At 40.7% G+C, this 16,512-nt stretch overlaps 3 protein-coding genes and 1 pseudogene across 39 annotated transcripts in view; 1 reads left to right on the top strand and 3 right to left on the bottom strand.

Moving 5' to 3' along the window:
* Nucleotides 1–258: 258 nt before the first annotated feature.
* Nucleotides 259–1,318, bottom strand: LOC126595853 (pectinesterase inhibitor 10-like; annotated as a pseudogene).
* A 453-nt stretch (nucleotides 1,319–1,771) lies between these two features.
* LOC126595865 (universal stress protein PHOS32-like) lies at nucleotides 1,772–3,586 on the bottom strand. Its single transcript, XM_050262252.1, has 4 exons — nucleotides 3,324–3,586; nucleotides 2,916–3,022; nucleotides 2,649–2,767; nucleotides 1,772–2,103 (listed from the first exon to the last, which is right to left on the bottom strand). Exons 1-4 carry the CDS (start codon nucleotides 3,496–3,498, stop codon nucleotides 2,010–2,012), a joined length of 495 nt encoding a protein of 164 aa, XP_050118209.1. The 5' UTR covers nucleotides 3,499–3,586; the 3' UTR covers nucleotides 1,772–2,009.
* Nucleotides 3,587–5,837: 2,251 nt separating this feature from the next.
* On the top strand, nucleotides 5,838–16,240 carry LOC126595842 (aldehyde dehydrogenase 22A1-like). Of its 2 annotated transcripts, XM_050262154.1 has the most exons (15): nucleotides 5,838–6,041; nucleotides 6,169–6,331; nucleotides 6,477–6,520; nucleotides 6,797–6,901; nucleotides 7,162–7,289; nucleotides 7,402–7,524; nucleotides 7,925–8,078; nucleotides 8,375–8,478; nucleotides 13,964–14,042; nucleotides 14,142–14,237; nucleotides 14,353–14,490; nucleotides 14,888–15,103; nucleotides 15,194–15,385; nucleotides 15,610–15,753; nucleotides 15,842–16,240. In XM_050262154.1, the coding sequence occupies exons 2-15, from the start codon at nucleotides 6,220–6,222 to the stop codon at nucleotides 15,995–15,997; spliced, it is 1,791 nt and encodes a 596-aa protein (XP_050118111.1). In that variant the 5' UTR covers nucleotides 5,838–6,041; nucleotides 6,169–6,219; the 3' UTR covers nucleotides 15,998–16,240. The 2 variants fall into 2 exon arrangements, with proteins under 2 accessions (XP_050118111.1, XP_050118110.1); XM_050262153.1 differs by having other exon boundaries at nucleotides 5,838–6,331.
* LOC126595859 (uncharacterized) overlaps nucleotides 8,882–16,512 on the bottom strand; it is a 98,528-nt gene continuing 90,897 nt past the window's right edge. For 15 of the 36 annotated variants that reach the window (XR_007613715.1, XR_007613723.1, XR_007613712.1 and 12 more), the window contains 2 exons: nucleotides 11,442–11,658; nucleotides 8,882–10,756 (listed from right to left, as the gene is read on the bottom strand). Coding sequence is in view for 21 of the 36 variants with exons in the window: in XM_050262239.1 (XP_050118196.1) it covers nucleotides 9,074–9,748 (675 nt within the window). In the remaining 15 variants the exon portion in view is untranslated. The other 21 variants (XM_050262234.1, XM_050262241.1, XM_050262224.1 and 18 more) reach the window with 14 other exon arrangements.

Here is a 16,512-nt window from a genome sequence, read left to right as displayed (position 1 = left end):
TACCCCGAAATGAATGTGATACAAATAAAAGTGAATTTGCATAATAGCATATATACAAGTAAATCCTGTAGGCTAGGTGTAATGCTTCTCAAGAAATAAAGACAAATAATACATGCTACAGTACAAAATGTAAGCTTTAATTTATGTATTCCTACATCTCTATTCTTATCAATTTGCTAGTTATGTGAGATGCTTTTCTTGTACAACAAGAAACAGCACAAAACAAAAGGGAAGGAACTGAAGATATATATACGGAGAGATCATGATCATCACTTGATCAAGGAAGCAATGGCAAGGCAATTGCTGGCCATTTTACGAAGCATGTCGTCGTAATCACCCAGCGGAGATTACTCTCCTTCAAACCCGTCCCCACACGTCACAGCATCGGTTACCACCCTGCTAAGCATGCTATTAATCGTGCCAATGTCGTGGCTCTGGATTGCATCAATGGCGCTCTGAAGGCTGTCCATTAGAGTACATGTCCTTGCAATCACCGAGAGCAGCGATCGTTCCACGTGCAGTGTTAGGCGTTGTCAGAAGTTTTGAGGCTGCGGCTAGAGACATCTGGGCGTGTGCGGTGCAAACCTTGATTGCCATCCCAAGCGCGGATACGGGGTCAACCTTGGGTGGCTGGAAAGGGGTCAGGGATAAGATGCAAAGATCAAGGTAGTCGGTGTTTTTGCATAGTTCTTGGATCGCCGGGTTAGGAGGGGTTGATGATGAGGCCGTGTTGAGAACAAAAGGCTGCGCAAAGAGGTTTCCGCGCGGGCTGACAGAAGAACGGCGAAGAAAGGATGAGGAGGAAGATGGAGAAATTGAATTGCCAGCAGGGGGTGATGCTTGTGGAGGCTGTGAAGGAGGGTTTGGGGAGGGAGTTGGGGCCGGGGGCCGGAGTAGGACTACGGGTTGGTGGGGGGCCTGCTGACCGCGATGAAGGGAAGACTTGACCCGGCTGTGGCTTACTAGGAGGCACGGAAGCCTGCAAGTTAGGTACCTCGGTTTCAAGTCCCGGGGCTTGCATACAGCTTTCGCGGGAGTTAAAGCCGAAAATGAAGCAGAATAAGATGATGAGAGGCGTTTGAGTATAGCACCTTGGATCCATTGTTGTTTCTGAATTTGTTTGTAGGGTGGAAGGAATTCGAAGAGAAGAAAATGAAAGAATGGGAGGCTTTTGATACAAGATAATAACCACTGTTTGTGATGATAGGTTGACAGATATGATTAGTGTATAAGATAGAATGACATGTGTCATATTGTGATGGTTGATGTATGGAGTTAGTTAGGAGTGTTGGTATTAGTATAAGCTATAAATACCACACTGTAATGTAATTATTGTTATGAAGGAATACAAGTGAAAATTCATCTCTCTCTCTCTCTCTCTCTCTCTCTCTCTCTCTCTACTCGGCTATTTTGTGCACTGCATACCTTATAAAAGAAGAGCTTAAGCTTGTTTTTGTTGTTTGTTGTTACATACCGACCCTAACCCTAATATACTACCCCGAACCCTGGCCGACCCTAATCCTAACCCTAACCCTTTACTCTTCCTTGTTCCTCACCACTTGGGCTAAACTCAAGGTCAACTAGGTTAAGCTCTTCAACTAAAATAAAAAGATATTCAGTTTGGTGTGCATAGATAAACAAAAATATAAAAAAAATTAGAAAAAAAAAAGGTGTCAAAACCACTATCCTGTTAATTTTACTGGATGTAGATTGCTGAACCTGAGAAACTTTAATTAATCAGACCTTGAATTCTGGGAAGAAAATCAACATCTTGGACAACAACTTGAATTCACATTTATACGGTAGCAAATGCATATAATGTACCGATATAGGTACATAAAATTTGTCCAACTCCAACATACAGCAACAAACAGCTGAAACCATAAGTTAACTAGATCTTATTCAGATAAAAACTAAATCTTGTGCAAACTAAAAGGCTTGCAGCTGCAAGAAAGGAAGCAATTGATGCATTCTACTTATTCACCAAGCAGGCATTGAGGACAAAGGATTTAGTTGTCATGAGACTCATAGTGACTCTTGACGACAGTAACTGGGCACGAAGCATTATTTACGATATGGATGCTGACACTGCCCATTATAACCCTGCAAAAACAACAAGCACGTCGAAATCCAATCATAATCCTAAACATTGAATCCAAAGATACATACAGTCAACTAAAAGCAGATTCTTAAAAAGGTTCAGAATAATTTCCCATGGAAAAGAATGACACATCCTCAACCAACTCCACCACATGTACACAACAATCCCAAAACACAAACAGAAATTCTAAGTCTGTTTTTAGCCAGTTAACTTGTAAATTTAGTAGACGTATCATAAAAAAATTTCAAAAACCACCCCTAAACTTACAATTCCTGTGTCCATTTTTAATACACAAAGCTATTTTACACTGAAGGGGTGGAAAAATTGAATTATGCCACACAATTGGCCAACATAATAAATTGATATCAAACTCGATCGTCATTCAGGGAGTCTAACCTATAACCTCCCACTTACTAAACCGTAGTACTAGTGACACAGTTTCTCTGTTCATTAAACTATCAAGTTAACTGCAACTTTTGCACGGTGCAATTCATTTCAAATTAAAATCGAAAACATGCTATGAATTATAATGTATATGAATATGTACCTCTGAATCTTGCCAAGGCCTCTGCTTCCAATAACAAGGAAGCTCAAGGGGGTCTTGTCAATAGCCTCAAGAATCTTCTCACGGGCATCGCCCCAGTAGATCTTCATCACCACCGTAACCTGCTCCAATCCAACCCAATAATTATTAATTATCACACCACTTATTAGTTATCAATTTTTTTTTAATCATATCATCAAAACATAGCTTAATTAGTATGATTCTTCAAGATTAATAATAATTAAAAGAAATCAATTTCTAAACTCTAACCTCTTTCTGCGTCGCACCGTTGGCGATGTCGATGGTTTCAGCGTCAGGGTTCACTCCATACTTCTTCATAACGTTGGGATCAGAAAAATCCTTCACAGGAATCAAAGCTGCAAACAAGTCCATCGATTTATCAACTAATCACCATGCATGCACTCATAATCTCAAACAAAACCCACAAATCGAATTTAAAAACTAAATGCAAATTTTCCAAACTTGAAACAAAAAGTCTTGATCAGAGATCACCATAGTTATATGTATTTTTCAGTTTTTTTTATCAGTGCTGAAAATTGAGTCACACTCATTACAAACAAAACCCAAAAATAAAAAACAAATGACAAAAGCAAGAGAGAAAGTTTAAATCTTGATCTATAAATTTATAGAGAGAGAAAGAAAGAGGGGGCGGCATACGTGAACCGGTGACGCCCCAGAGCTGCATCTCGCCCTGCTCGTAGTACTCTTCAGGCCGGACCACCACCAGGATAAGGTGATCACCTTTCCGGGCAACGTTCTCGACAGCCCATTTCAGGGCTGCCCTGCTGCCCGGCGAGAAATCCACTGCCACTCCTACTCTCCTGTCTTCCATCTCTCTCACTCTCTCTGGAAAGCTGGTCAGAAACAACCGAAAGTTCAGAGTCTTGAGAAAGAAGAGCTCTCCATGCAATGACCACCATGAGGGAACTCGGGTATGTGTAACGATGTGATGGCTCCACTTGTAGTTTATGCTAGCCGTTGGATGGTTCTTTGTGTGGGGCCCCGAGAATTAGGAATGGGCTTCGGCAGGGTCGTTTCTGATATTTCGGAGGTCCTGTACGAAATTTATAAAATAACCCCTCCTTAAGATAGTTTTTTTTTTTAAAAGTAAAATAATGTATTAATGTTAGAAAACAATCACAAAATCAAAATAAACTTTAGCATTCACTGATTGTAAGTTTACAAATATCATTAATTATACTTAAAAAAAGCTGCAAACATAACATTCACTAAATAATAAAAACAATTCAATCTTAAACAACCAAACATGAAGAAAAAAAACTTCAAAACTCTAACTTTAAAATTTCACTTGAATATATAACATAATTATATTAAAATTTTGAAAAACCATCATTTTTTTATGTTATTATCGACAATCAGAATATCTCATTGTACTCTAAATTTTTATATTGAGTAATGCTAAGGAGACTAAATTTGTAGACAAAATTTTGTAAAATAGACAATGAGTTGATATGCGTACTCATTTCCTACTTTTGACACATCATTTAGTTTACAAATTTGGTCTTCTGAGCATTACTCTTTTATATTTAAAAAGGAAAAAAATTACTCTTATAAGGAATGCAATGAGGTTTTGAAATGTTAACAAGAGCCATTTTCTAAATATAGAACATTATTACATAATATTATATGACAAAATTTTAAAGATCCCTTCAAATTTAAGGTTTTGTGCGACTGCACGTTTCGCCCTCCTCCTCCGAGGTTCCCTCTGGGCATCGGACGGTGAATTGGGGAAGTGATATTGTTTGTCTTTGCTTCGAATTATGAGAATAAGACACGATTGAATAATGACAGTTGATATGTTAAAATGGTTATGTGTCACTGTGTTGGGGATCCCGGAGTGTTTCGCCCCAAAACGCGCGTAACTGAAACGACATGTCGTTTGCTTTCGGAAGGCTTGATTCCGGCTTTTTTTTACAAGGTTGAGATTCAAAGCAAAGTCTGCAAACCTGGGGATTTTCATAGTGTTCTAGAGCATTTAATATTCTAAATTTCCTTTGTTAATAAATAATAATCATTGTTTGTGAAACGAAGGATGATTCTCTCTTTTTCTAATATCTCTTCTTCTTTTTTACCATACTTGAATGATTATGGTTAAATCACGTCAATATCTTATATTGATTTTTTATAAAGACAATAAGATAAAAAACAAAGTATGAGAGGAGGAGAAGGAAAATGATGAGAATAGGAGGGAGAGAAACCTATTCCCGAATCCTCAATTGTTTAGATTTGTCATTTAATTCTCTTTTGAATTATTCAATTCAATATACGGAATTATACTTAAATGTATAAAGGGAGAAAATGGTTCAGAAAAATCTCTTCTCAAAGGCAAAATTGTTTGCATCTTGTTCATTTATTTCATGTGAGAAACGTAAACGGTCCATATTATGATTAATAAATAATGTCTAATTATTTGCATCTCATTTTTTTACTTTAGTGAAAGATGTGATCCGCAACTCTAATAAATGTAGAAATATCTGATGACGCATTATTCATTATTTATCCTGTACATACAATCAATTCATATCATTATTAATTAATCATGATTTATTGTGGTTTTATCTAAGCGTGTAAATATGAACGCATCAACATGGTTTCTTGCTAGTTGTTAATTTGTTTTTGGTTTTTCAAGATAATTACTACAAGAATATGAGAAAAGCTAGAGGAGTAAGGAACCTTACGGCCGTGTGCTTCAAGTTTCATGGGTTTAAGCCTGAAACCTTAAGGGTTCATTTAAAAATGCTTTTAAAATAATTAAAAATGTTTTTAATGAAAATATTTTAGTAACTAATTCTTAATAAAAATGCAAATGATCTTGAAAAAGCACCGAAACATGTGCTATGAGAGCGGAGACTTTGATTTGTGATAATAGTCATAAAATTATGGTCTATGATGACGTGAGGTTTTTTCTTAGAAACAACCAAGATCTAACCGCTAAAAATAGTACTAAAAAATTTAGTACCTCACGCGCCGTAGCAGATTAACACGTGGTTTAGAGGATCCACACACGAACATTTCTCCCTCACTCCAGTCCTTCTGCTTGGACCACAAGTTGGTGGTCCGGTAAAGAAAGGATTACGAAGCTTCATTCAAACTATAAATTGGAGGTCTCAGATTCGAAATTCACTGCTGGTGTGGAAGCCAGACTTGTGACCAAGTGTGAATCTTACTAGTCCCTAGAATAAATGGATAATCGTAACTTACCATCAATAGTCCCCATTAAAAAAAAAAAATTAAAAAAAAATCCTTCCACTTGAACTCAAGCTTGCCGGACCCGATCAAATCACAGATGTCATCGTAGCCGTCCATCTCAAAATATCCCGACGAAGAAAGTGGAAGAGGAGCCCCAGTAAACAAGTAAGCTCGATCCACTTCCAAAGCCAACTCCTCCCAGAGATTCTCTCTCCGTCGCTTTTTCGGGTTTTCCTGTTTTCGTTTTGTTTTCTTCGTAGCCAGAAAACGCAACTGCAAGTTTTTGTTTCAGCCTTCTCGTCTCCAGCGTAAGGGCGTTTGATTTGTGTTCTGCTTCTAAACGATGGCGTTTTGGTGGGCTCTGTTCGTCCTCGGATTCGCTTACGCCGTTTGTCGGTTCCTCTTGTTGCTCATTCCCCACAACGTGCCTTCTATCGATGTCGATGCTTCTGACGGTACGCTGCTACCTCCCTCTCCCTCTCTCTCTCTCTCTCTCTCTCTCTCTCTCTCTCTCTCTCTTTCTCTCTCTCTCTCTCCCCTCTTTCTCTCTCTAGATTGTGTGATTGATTGATTAATTGGGCGTGGTTTGATCAATGGCAGTGTTGGATGACGGGAATCAGACGCAGGAGAACAGTTTCATATACGTGAGTTTCTCAAAGGTTTTTCGCCCTTTTGATTGTATTTGTTATTAGAATTTGTAAATTTTTGTAAGCATTTGTCTCCAGTTCTTTGATTGTAGTTAATTTCTTCGCATTTATCGGTTAATCTGATCTAGTTATAGTTTTGGAAGTAATTAAATTGCTTGTAATTGCATTCAAATTTGTTTCCTTATGCACTTATTCTTGTCGTTTGAGTTGTATTGAATGTGATTGTGTGAAGCATTCATTTGGTTAGCCTCTCATTGGGGTTTTACGGTGCAGGTACCTCCGAGGGGAAGGACACCACAAGCGGAGACCAAGGTTCAGTGCTATGAGCCTGCAACCATGAAATACTTGGGATATTTCCCTGCACTGACACCCGTTGAGGTTAGACGTGTTATGCATGCTTGGATGTGGGGTTTGGTGAATTAAATGTGTAGGGTGTTCAAATATTGTACTCGTCTTTCTTGAATTCTAAATGGGCAGATTATTGTTCCATTCGGTATTAAGTGATGAGGTTGATTTTGTGCCTGCATTAAATGGGCAGATAATTTTGCATTTACAAACAAGTTCAAATGATAAAAGCGGTGGAGATCACCCAGATCAGAATATCACAAAATTGGTGAATTCCGCTTTGTAAATGTCAGGTCAAGAAGCGTGTAGCTCAAGCAAGAAAGGCACAAAAAGCATGGGCAAAGAGTAGCTTCAAGCAAAGACGCCAGTTTCTGCGGATTCTGCTGAAGTATATTATCGAACACCAGGAGCTTATATGTGAGTAAGTACTCTATTCAAATCTCTCTCTCTCTCTCTCTCATATATGGGTTCCACATGTACTGTGTTTTTATTAGAGATTAGTTTGTGTACTTACACACATAAATTTTGATTAGAATATCTTCACGTGATACGGGAAAGACTATGGTAGATGCATCTCTAGGGGAAATAATGACAACATGTGAGAAGATCACTTGGCTTCTTTCAGAGGGTGAGCGTTGGCTAAAGCCTGAGTACCGGTATTTTTTCTTCTGCTTTGTTTACATTTTCTGTATATTATCTGATCTCCGTTAATTTGAGTAGGATAACAGTCTGCTGTGATAAATACCTTGTTGGCCATCTCCATCATGGTTTATTTAATTGCAATATCAGTGATATACATTTTGCGATGTTTGCTGACTTGAATGATATCAGTACCATCTAAATTTTTATGTTGACTTCTTATAATGTACTCTTTTTCGGCATTCACCTTATCACTAAATCAAGTTTACCATTTCAATCAAATTTCTTGCTTTTTAACCCATATAAGGAGCTTCTATCTTTATTTTTTTAATGGTTTTTAGGCAACATAGATTCACTTCCACCAATAGACGTATAAATGTACTGTATTGTGATTATTGCTCATGAAAAAAATTTCAGATGTTGCGGAAGGTCAATGCTTCACAAGAGATCCAAAGTGGAATTCCATCCCCTTGGAGTTGTTGGTGCCATTGTGTCATGGAATTATCCTTTTCATAATATTTTTAATCCAATGTTGGCAGCAGTGTTTTCTGGAAATGGCATTGTGATTAAGGTAGTTATTGTTAGAATGCCCACTGTTATTTTATTTAATCACTAGCTGCACTTTTGTACTTTTTGTTAGAAAGACACTTCACTTGTCTCTGTATCCCTAAAACCTTATTCCATTCGACTTGATGGTTGTGTAAACACCCCATATCCGTGTTAGCTATTATTCGTTACTGGGGATTTAGGCTATATATCATTAAAACCTGGTTCAGAAAAAAAAGTATATATAAATAGTTTATCTTCTAATGATTTGCTCTGAAGATTATTTGTTAATTTGACAGAGTTATATGCTTGTAATTGCAGGCTTCAGAACATGCAACCTGGTCTGGTTGTTTCTACCTCCGAATAATTCAATCAGCCCTTGCTGCTGTAGGAGCACCTGAAAATTTAGTTGACGTTGTAACAGGGTATTGATTTATTTTTTTTTAAGTTGGGAGTGGGGTTGTTTTCATAAGGATTCGACGTGATCATGGAGTGCCGGCTGTCGACTACCTGACGCCCTCCCCCTCCTCCTTTATCTGGGCTTGGGACCGGCCATGTGCAAAGAAGGCCTACTGACGCTCCGATTAGAAGATGCGACTATGGGACAGAGGTTCAGGGCCGAAGGGGTAGAGGAAGACCTAGGAAAACTTTGGAAGAGACTCTAAGAAAAGACTTAGAGTACTTGGATCTAACGAAGGACATGACACAGGATCGAGCACAATGGCGTTCTAAGATTCATATAGCCGATCCCACTCAGTGACTTGGATTTTCCAAGTCTCCAACCGAGAAGTTTTCCTCACTCGGGAAATTAAGGGAACACTACCCCAACCTACATGCTCCACTCAGAAAGCTTCAACATACAAGCTTCAACAAAAGAAAATTCAAAGAACTCAGCGAAGAAGGCTTTGGTGTATTTAACACAATACGTTGAAATGAAGGAAAGCTTATTTATTGATATCCCCGATAAGCTACAAATATGTACATATACATGAGTCAAAATAAACACACAAGAGGGAGTCTTCACAAAGGTTGCTTAGGAGAAGTCTCAGCAGTCGGTAGAGCCCCAGAAAGAGAAGGCACCGGAGGGGGATCATTTGGAGCCTCAGTACTGGACAGAACCCTAGAAGGAGGAGGCATCAGAGGTTGATCATTCGGAGCTTCATTACGCGGTACAGCCCCAGAAGACGAAGGCAATAAATGCCTTTGGAATAAACCCACAAATCTCTGATGATCAAGTAAAACCTGACCATCAGTTTCCTTCATCTGGTCAAGCTTCCTCTTCATGTTTGTAGCATAGTCATGTGCGAGTCGGTGCAACTGTTTATTCTCATGCTTGAGCCCTCTAATCTCCTGTTTGAGACTCATCACTTCAGCCGCCAATGATTCAACTTGGCGGGTTCGAGCAAATAGGCGTTGGGCCATATTAGACACAGAACCTGCACACTGAACACTGAGAGCCAGCGAATCCTTAACAGCTAACTCATCAGACCGTTTGGAAAGTAGTCTGTTATCTTTGGGAGTGAGAAGGTTCTTGGCCACCACCGCAGCGGTCATATCATTCTTCATCACGGAATCCCCAACGGTAAGAGGACCAGTAGGGGAGACGAAGGATGGGCGCCATATGTTGTCTGGAGAAGGCGGGGCTGCCTCTTCAACAAGGTTCAAGTCAAAACGACGGTCGGAGGGGCCAGACATTTTCCAAGGTGTTGAAGAGAGAAGAGGTCGGACAAATCAAGATCTTAGAAGTGCAAGAATGAAGCTTCTACTGGTGGAGATTCAAGCGTGCTTTGGAACTTAATGCCAGCCCTTATAAAAATCTGCACTCGACGGAGCTTCAGAAATCGAAGAGGCGCCTGCTCAGAAATCGAAGAGCCGTTTGCTTTCTCAAAAGCTGGGCTGCTTAGAGATCACGAGGGTTGATCTCAGAAATCGAAGAGGCGTTTGCTTTCTCAAAAGTTGGGCTGCTCAAAGACCACGAAGGCCGATCTCAGAAATCGAAGAGGCGCTCGCTTTCTCAAAAGCTGGGCTCCCCAGAGACCACGAGGGCCGATCTCAGAAATCGAAGAGGCACCTACTTTTCCAGCCTTGTCAGCATCTGTCACACGCACACTCAGCTTTGCGGAAATTATGGGCATTCTGTCGAAGACTTCTGGGGAAGTAGAAAACACATGAATCTTACTGTTCAATCACCCACTTCCCACACGCAACAATAGCTCATGGGTACCACAGATAACTTTGCCAAAGTTCTCTGCCAAAGTTGAGCACGTGAAGCTTGCAGCTCCCACTACATCGCTCTGACCAAGAAGGGTAAAAGAATAGCAAAGAAACAGCACTAACAAAGTTTAGACCCATAAATTTTGAAGGTCTAGCTACCATATTATTACCCACAAGGGTAAAGGAACAGTACCACTGCTGGATAATTGGAAAGTCCCTGTGTGTCAACCTCTGTGCTTCGTGGCAAGGTAGACTAGCAAACATGCCCAACCTTTACTCACATTCGAGAAAACACTCCCAATAAGATTGCTTGCTCCAAAATCGAAGAGGCACCGTCCTCCGAATCTCGAGAGCCAGACTCCCAACATGACTACTTTCTTAAAAATCGAAGAGAGGGTAAAGGAACAGTACCATTGCTGGATAATTGGAAAGTCCCTGTGTGTCAACCTCTGTGCTTCGTGGCAAGGTAGACTAGCAAACATGCCCAACCTTTACTCACATTCGAGAAAACACTCCCAACAAGATTGTTTGCTCCAAAATCGAAGAGGCACCGCCCTCCGAATCTCGAGAGCCAGACTCCCAACATGATTACTTTCTCAAAAATCGAAGAGACATTGCTCCCCGAATCTTCGAGAGCCAGACCCCCAGCATGATTGCTTTCTCAAAAATCGATGAGGCATCGTTCTCCGAATCAATCGAAGAGGCGCTCGCTTTCTCAAAAGCTGGGCTGCTCAGAGACCACGAGGGCGATCTCAGAAATCGAAGAGGCACCTACTTTTCTAGCCTTGTCAGCACCTGTCACACGCACACTCAGCTTTGCAGAAATTATGGGCATTCTGTCGAAGACTTCTGGTGAAGTAGAAAGCACATGAATCTTACTGTTCAACCCACACGCAACAATAGCTCATGGGTACCACAGATAACTTTGCCAAAGTTCTCTGCCAAAGTTGAGCACGTGAAGCTTGCAGCTCCCACTACATCGCTCTGACCAAGAAAGGTAAAAGAATAGCAAAGAAACAGCACTAACAAAGTTTAGACACATAAATTTTGAAGGTCTAGCTACCATATTATTACCCACAAGGGTAAAGGAACAGTACCACTGCTGGATAATTGGAAAGTCCCTGTGTGTCAACCTCTGTGCTTCGTGGCAGGTAGACTAGCAAACATGCCCAACCTTTACTCACATTCGAGAAAACACTCCCAACAAGATTGCTTGCTCCAAAATCGAAGAGGCACCGTCCTCCGAATCTCGAGAGCCAGACTCCCAACATGACTACTTTCTCAAAAGCGAAGAGAGGGTAAAGGAACAGTACCATTGCTGGATAATTGGAAAGTCCATGTGTGTCAACCTTTGTGCTTCGTGGCAAGGTAGACTAGCAAACATGCCCAACCTTTACTCACATTCGAGACAACACTCCCAACAGGATTGCTTGCTCCAAAATCGAAGAGGCACCGCCCTCCGAATCTCGAGAGCCAGACTCCCAACATGATTACTTCCTCAAAAATCGAAGAGACACTGCTCTCCGAATCTCGAGAGCCAGACCCCCAACATGATTGCTTTCTCAAAAATCGAAGAGGCATCGTTCTCCGAATCTCGAGAGCCAGATACCACAGACCACTTTTTCAAAGTGCTCTGACAGAGTTAAAACATGTGAAACTGGCAGCTCCCACTACCGTGCTATGACCAAGCAGGGTAAAGGAATAGCATTACTACTTGTTGTTAGGGAGACTCCTATATATGTCGACCTCCATCCCCAACGGACAGGCAGACCTGCAAAAATGCTCAACCCTTCATCATATCTGAGAGGGAACTCCCAACGAAGCCTTTCGAAATATTCAGCTTTCTTTCCCCCCGATAATACCTCTGCAAACAAGCTATACTAGAGCAAGAATATCTCATATCATCAGGGTTAAAAGCAAGAGTATCCCATATCATGCTTTTTCCCTGTCTTTTCCTTTGACCTTGTTTTTACCTGCAAGACAAGGAGAAAGAGAGCAATCAGTCAGCACTTGGAATCAAGCTTCCAGCCAGGAACTGACTGCCTGGAACCCCTTACCTGATTACTTACCTGGCATTGCTCTCGAGTACTCATCTTCAACATCTTATGTTTCCAGGGAAGATTCCGCATCTGCTTGAGGAACAGATAGGGCAAGTGCGAAGGATACAAGGAAGCATGTGGAGACAAGCGTAACAGCACACGTGCCGATACATCCATTACTCTGTCAAAAGCAAAAGTATCTCATATCAGCAGGGTGGAACGTACTCTAGATTTGATGGACTTGTTTTGACCCTCAAATTCTTCAGTCGGCCTTATACTCTGGAGGAAACCAGAAAACCCTCCAGCTCAGTTCAAGAATAAGCCTGTGGAAAGTTACTTCTTCAAAAGCAAAAGTATCTCATATCATCTCTTCTCATTTTTCTTCTCTTTATCCTTCATGCTGCTGCAAGATGGGGAGAAGGTGAACAATCAGTCGGAGCTCTGATTGCTTACCTTGTCTGTCACCTCTTTCAGCAGACCCCCTAGCTCGGCGACTTGGGGGACTCCTACTACATGGTTTGTATCGCGCTTGACCAAGCCTGAAACTACAAGTAAGCTTCAAGTGAAATTGATACATTACCTTGTGCATCTCCACCACCAGTTAAAGATACCACCCCTGGATGGAGGAAGAGTACTTCCAGAGAAGATGCCACATCTACCTATGAGACAGATAAGGCAAGTCAAGACGACACCACACTCCGATACTTAGAAGTTTCGTGATTACGAGATCATTCTCCCACAATATTTCCTAATGTCATTTGTACTAAATCATTCACTTGTACTCACTAAAGGAGAGCTTGAACCTATGTACTTGTGTAAACCCTTCACAATTAATGAGAACTCTTCTATTCCGTGGACGTAGCCAATCCGGGTGAACCACGTACATCTTGTGTTTGCTTTCCTATCTCTATCCATTTATATACTTATCCACACTAATGACGGGAGCAATCTAGCGAAGATCACAAAAAGCGACCGTTTTCGCTACCTAGGATCTATCTTGCAAGAGAACGGAGAATTAGATGGAGATCTCAACCATAGAATACGAGCTGGATGGATGAAGTGTAAGAGTGCATCCGGCGTGTTGTGTGACCGTCGTAGGCCACTGAAGCTCAAGGGAAAATTTTATAGGACGGCAATAAGGCCAGCGATGTTGTATGGCACAGAATGTTGGGCGGTGAAGCATCAACACGTACACAAAATGGGTGTAGCGGAGATGAGGATGCTTCGTGGGATGTGTGGGCACACGAGAAAGGATAAGATTGGGAATGAGGATATCCGAGGTAAAGTAGGAGTAGCCGAAATTGTAGGAAAGATGAGAGAAAATCGGCTCCGGTGATTTGGACATGTGCAAAGAAGGCCGACTGACGCTCCGGTTCGAAGATGTGACTACGGGACAGAGGTTCAGGGCCGAAGGGGTAGAGAAAGACCTAGGAAAACTTTGGAAGAGACTCTAAGAAAAGACTTAGAGTACTTGGATCTAACGGAGGACATGACACAAAACCGAGCGCAATGGCGTTCTAGGATTCATATAGCCGACCCCACTTAGTGGGAAAAGGCTTTGTTGTTGTTGTTGTTGTTGTTGTTGGGAGTGGGGTTGTTTACTTCTCTAGTCTTGTTTAACTGTCTCCTTATGATCAAACTTTTTCTATCTCACTAGGTTTGCTGAAACTGGAGAAGCACTGGTGTCTTCTGTTGACAAGATCATATTTGTTGGATCGCCTGGTGTGGGTAAGATGGTATGTTCTTCTTTTGCCTGATTGGATGGATTTCCTGTTCTTGTTTAATTCCTAGAACAGGCTTCTCACTTCCAACTTTCACTTCTGCTATTTCTGCAGATAATGAGAAGGGCTGCTGAGAATCTTACACCAGTTACACTTGAACTTGGTGGAAAAGATGCATTCATTGTTTGTGAAGACGTGGATGTGGAACATGTATGGTTTTTTTCCTACCTCTGCATGTATTTCATCAGACATGAACATTTAATTGCCGATATTTTGGATTATAGTTTTTTGTATTCCTTAACACTGTTTAAACTACTCAATTTAGGTTTCCCAAATTGCTGTGAGGGCAGTTCTTCAGTCAAGTGGACAGAACTGTGCTGGGGCTGAGAGATTCTATGTTCATGAGAAGATTTATTCTTCGTTTGTCAGTCAAGTTTCCAAAATTGTAAAATCTGTTTCTGCTGTAAGTATGTCCCTTTCAGCATGTTTGGTATGAAAAATGAATCTTTAGGTTGTTTTGCAACTGTTTTTTCCTTTTCGCGATTTCAATGAAGTTTGATTTCACAGTTAGCAGTTGCATCCACTACATATCCTTTTAATTACAATGTCAGCCAGACGCAGACCCATCTTCCCAGGTTCTTTGTGATTACATAGACTGGAATGGTCGGGAAAAAAATACTGAAAAATTATGCAGCTAGTTATGTGGAGACAGTTATACAACGTATACTTATAGATGGGCCCAATAAGAGCTGTGCATTCTATAATTTTGAATAACGTAAAGCATTCCGTTGAGATCAAGTAGCAGTTTTAAGAACTTAATGTTTAAAACTTGTGATTCTATTATTTGGTCTTATTTGTAGGGCCCACCACTTACCGGAAAGTATGATATGGGAGCTATATGTTTGCAAGAGCACTCTGAAAGGCTTCAAAACCTTGTAAATGATGCCCTAGACAAAGGAGCAAAGTTTGCTGTTCGGGGAAGTGTTGGCCATATAGGTGAAGGCGCAGTTGATCAGTTTTTCCCACCTACTGTCATTGAAAATGTAAATCACACGATGAAGTTGATGCAAGAGGAGGTATCTAAATTCACGTGTTTTGTGGCATTTTCTGGTGCACCTTTCATCTTCAATTAGTTACATGGAGAAATGCCTTCTACATTTTTGCAGGCATTTGGACCAATCATGCCAATAATGAAATTTAGCACTGATGAAGAGGCTGTCAAGCTTGCTAATGACTCAAAATATGGTCTTGGCTGCGCTGTTTTTTCTGGCAGCCAGCGTCGTGCAAAAGAGATAGCTTCCCAAATACACTGTGGAGTTGCTGCAATCAATGATTTTGCATCAACGTACATGTGTCAGGTAAATATTTTATCAGCTAGCAATTGATATTGTTTCAGTTTTCTTCCTTGTTCTTTTCATTTTTGGTTGAAGATGAAAGGTTTTCATGGTGATAAATCAGAGATCTCTTTAGTTGAAGTGTAAAAGTATCCTTGTTGCAACATAACTCGTTATGATTTTGTTCAACATGATGACATTGTTAATCCAATGAACTAAAGATGTCTCGTACTCTCACGAATTTTCAGTCCCTGCCATTTGGTGGTGTGAAAGACAGTGGATTCGGAAGGTTTGCTGGTGTAGAAGGATTGCGAGCTTGTTGTCTTGTAAAATCAGTTGTCGAGGATAGATGGTGGCCGTACATTAAGACCAAGATACCGAAGCCTATTCAGGTCAGATAACAAAATTGAACTGTAATGTCATCTCTCTCACACATTAAAACTACAAATCTGACTGATTTTCTTACTTGGCCAACAACAGTATCCCGTTGCGGAGAATGGCTTTGAATTCCAGGAATCACTTGTTGAAGCGCTCTATGGCATGAACATTTGGGACCGCTTGCGAGCATTGGTTAACGTTCTAAAGATCGTTACAGAGCAAAATTCTCCTGCTAACAATAAGAGAAGAGATGACTGAGCCTGGCACACGAGGATTGGAACATTTTCATGGGTTAGCAGAGTTACGAGATATCTCGGGTTTTGGTTTCCCGTTGAAATACATAATCACGGTGCATCAACCTAATTGCTTCCCCTTTTGTTTTGTTGGTTCTAAACTTCTAATTTAGTCGCAGCATGCATTTCTCCTAAGAGTGTCTTTTTAAATCCTTCTTAAGATATTCTGAATCGAATGCAGAAAAGGGACAATGAGTTTTGATTTTAATGCAGACTAAGGGTCTACTCTCGACAAACGTGTTTTATCGGATTTCGTACTCTCTTTTTCTCCTTCCGCACTCTACCCTTGTTTTTGGTCATAAGAAATTAAGAAGGAATAAATTAAATGAGAATCAAGAGACAAAAACAAGAGAAGTGAAGAAGGAAAACTGGAAGTGCGAAAATCACTACCGTGTTTCTGGTTTTGGGCTCGGGCTCTGGATTTTGTATCTTGTGGTTTGAGTTCAGTTTGGGGTTTGGGTATTGTGCTTAGGGTTTTGG

This window comes from Malus sylvestris, chromosome 13, assembly GCF_916048215.2.
Source record: "Malus sylvestris chromosome 13, drMalSylv7.2, whole genome shotgun sequence".
Classification (NCBI taxonomy): domain Eukaryota; kingdom Viridiplantae; phylum Streptophyta; class Magnoliopsida; order Rosales; family Rosaceae; genus Malus; species Malus sylvestris.
The sequence above is the reverse complement of the archived record's forward strand: the minus strand, read 5'-3'. Positions and strand labels throughout refer to the sequence as shown.

Bases quoted from the DNA above. Each gene is read 5' to 3' on its own strand.
- LOC126595865 (XM_050262252.1), bottom strand. From the start codon at position 3,498: ATGGAAGACAGGAGAGTAGGAGTGGCAGTGGATTTCTCGCCGGGCAGC. The intron at 3,023-3,323 runs GTATGCCGCCCC...ACTTGTTTGCAG, and splicing joins CTGGGGCGTCACCGGTTCAC to CTTTGATTCCTGTGAAGGAT. The intron at 2,104-2,648 runs GTACATATTCAT...TTGTTTTTGCAG, and splicing joins GGCCTTGGCAAGATTCAGAG to GGTTATAATGGGCAGTGTCA.
- LOC126595842 (XM_050262154.1), top strand. From the start codon at position 6,220: ATGGCGTTTTGGTGGGCTCTGTTCGTCCTCGGATTCGCTTACGCCGTT. The intron at 6,332-6,476 runs GTACGCTGCTAC...GATCAATGGCAG, and splicing joins CGATGTCGATGCTTCTGACG to TGTTGGATGACGGGAATCAG. The intron at 6,902-7,161 runs GTTAGACGTGTT...TGTAAATGTCAG, and splicing joins CTGCACTGACACCCGTTGAG to GTCAAGAAGCGTGTAGCTCA.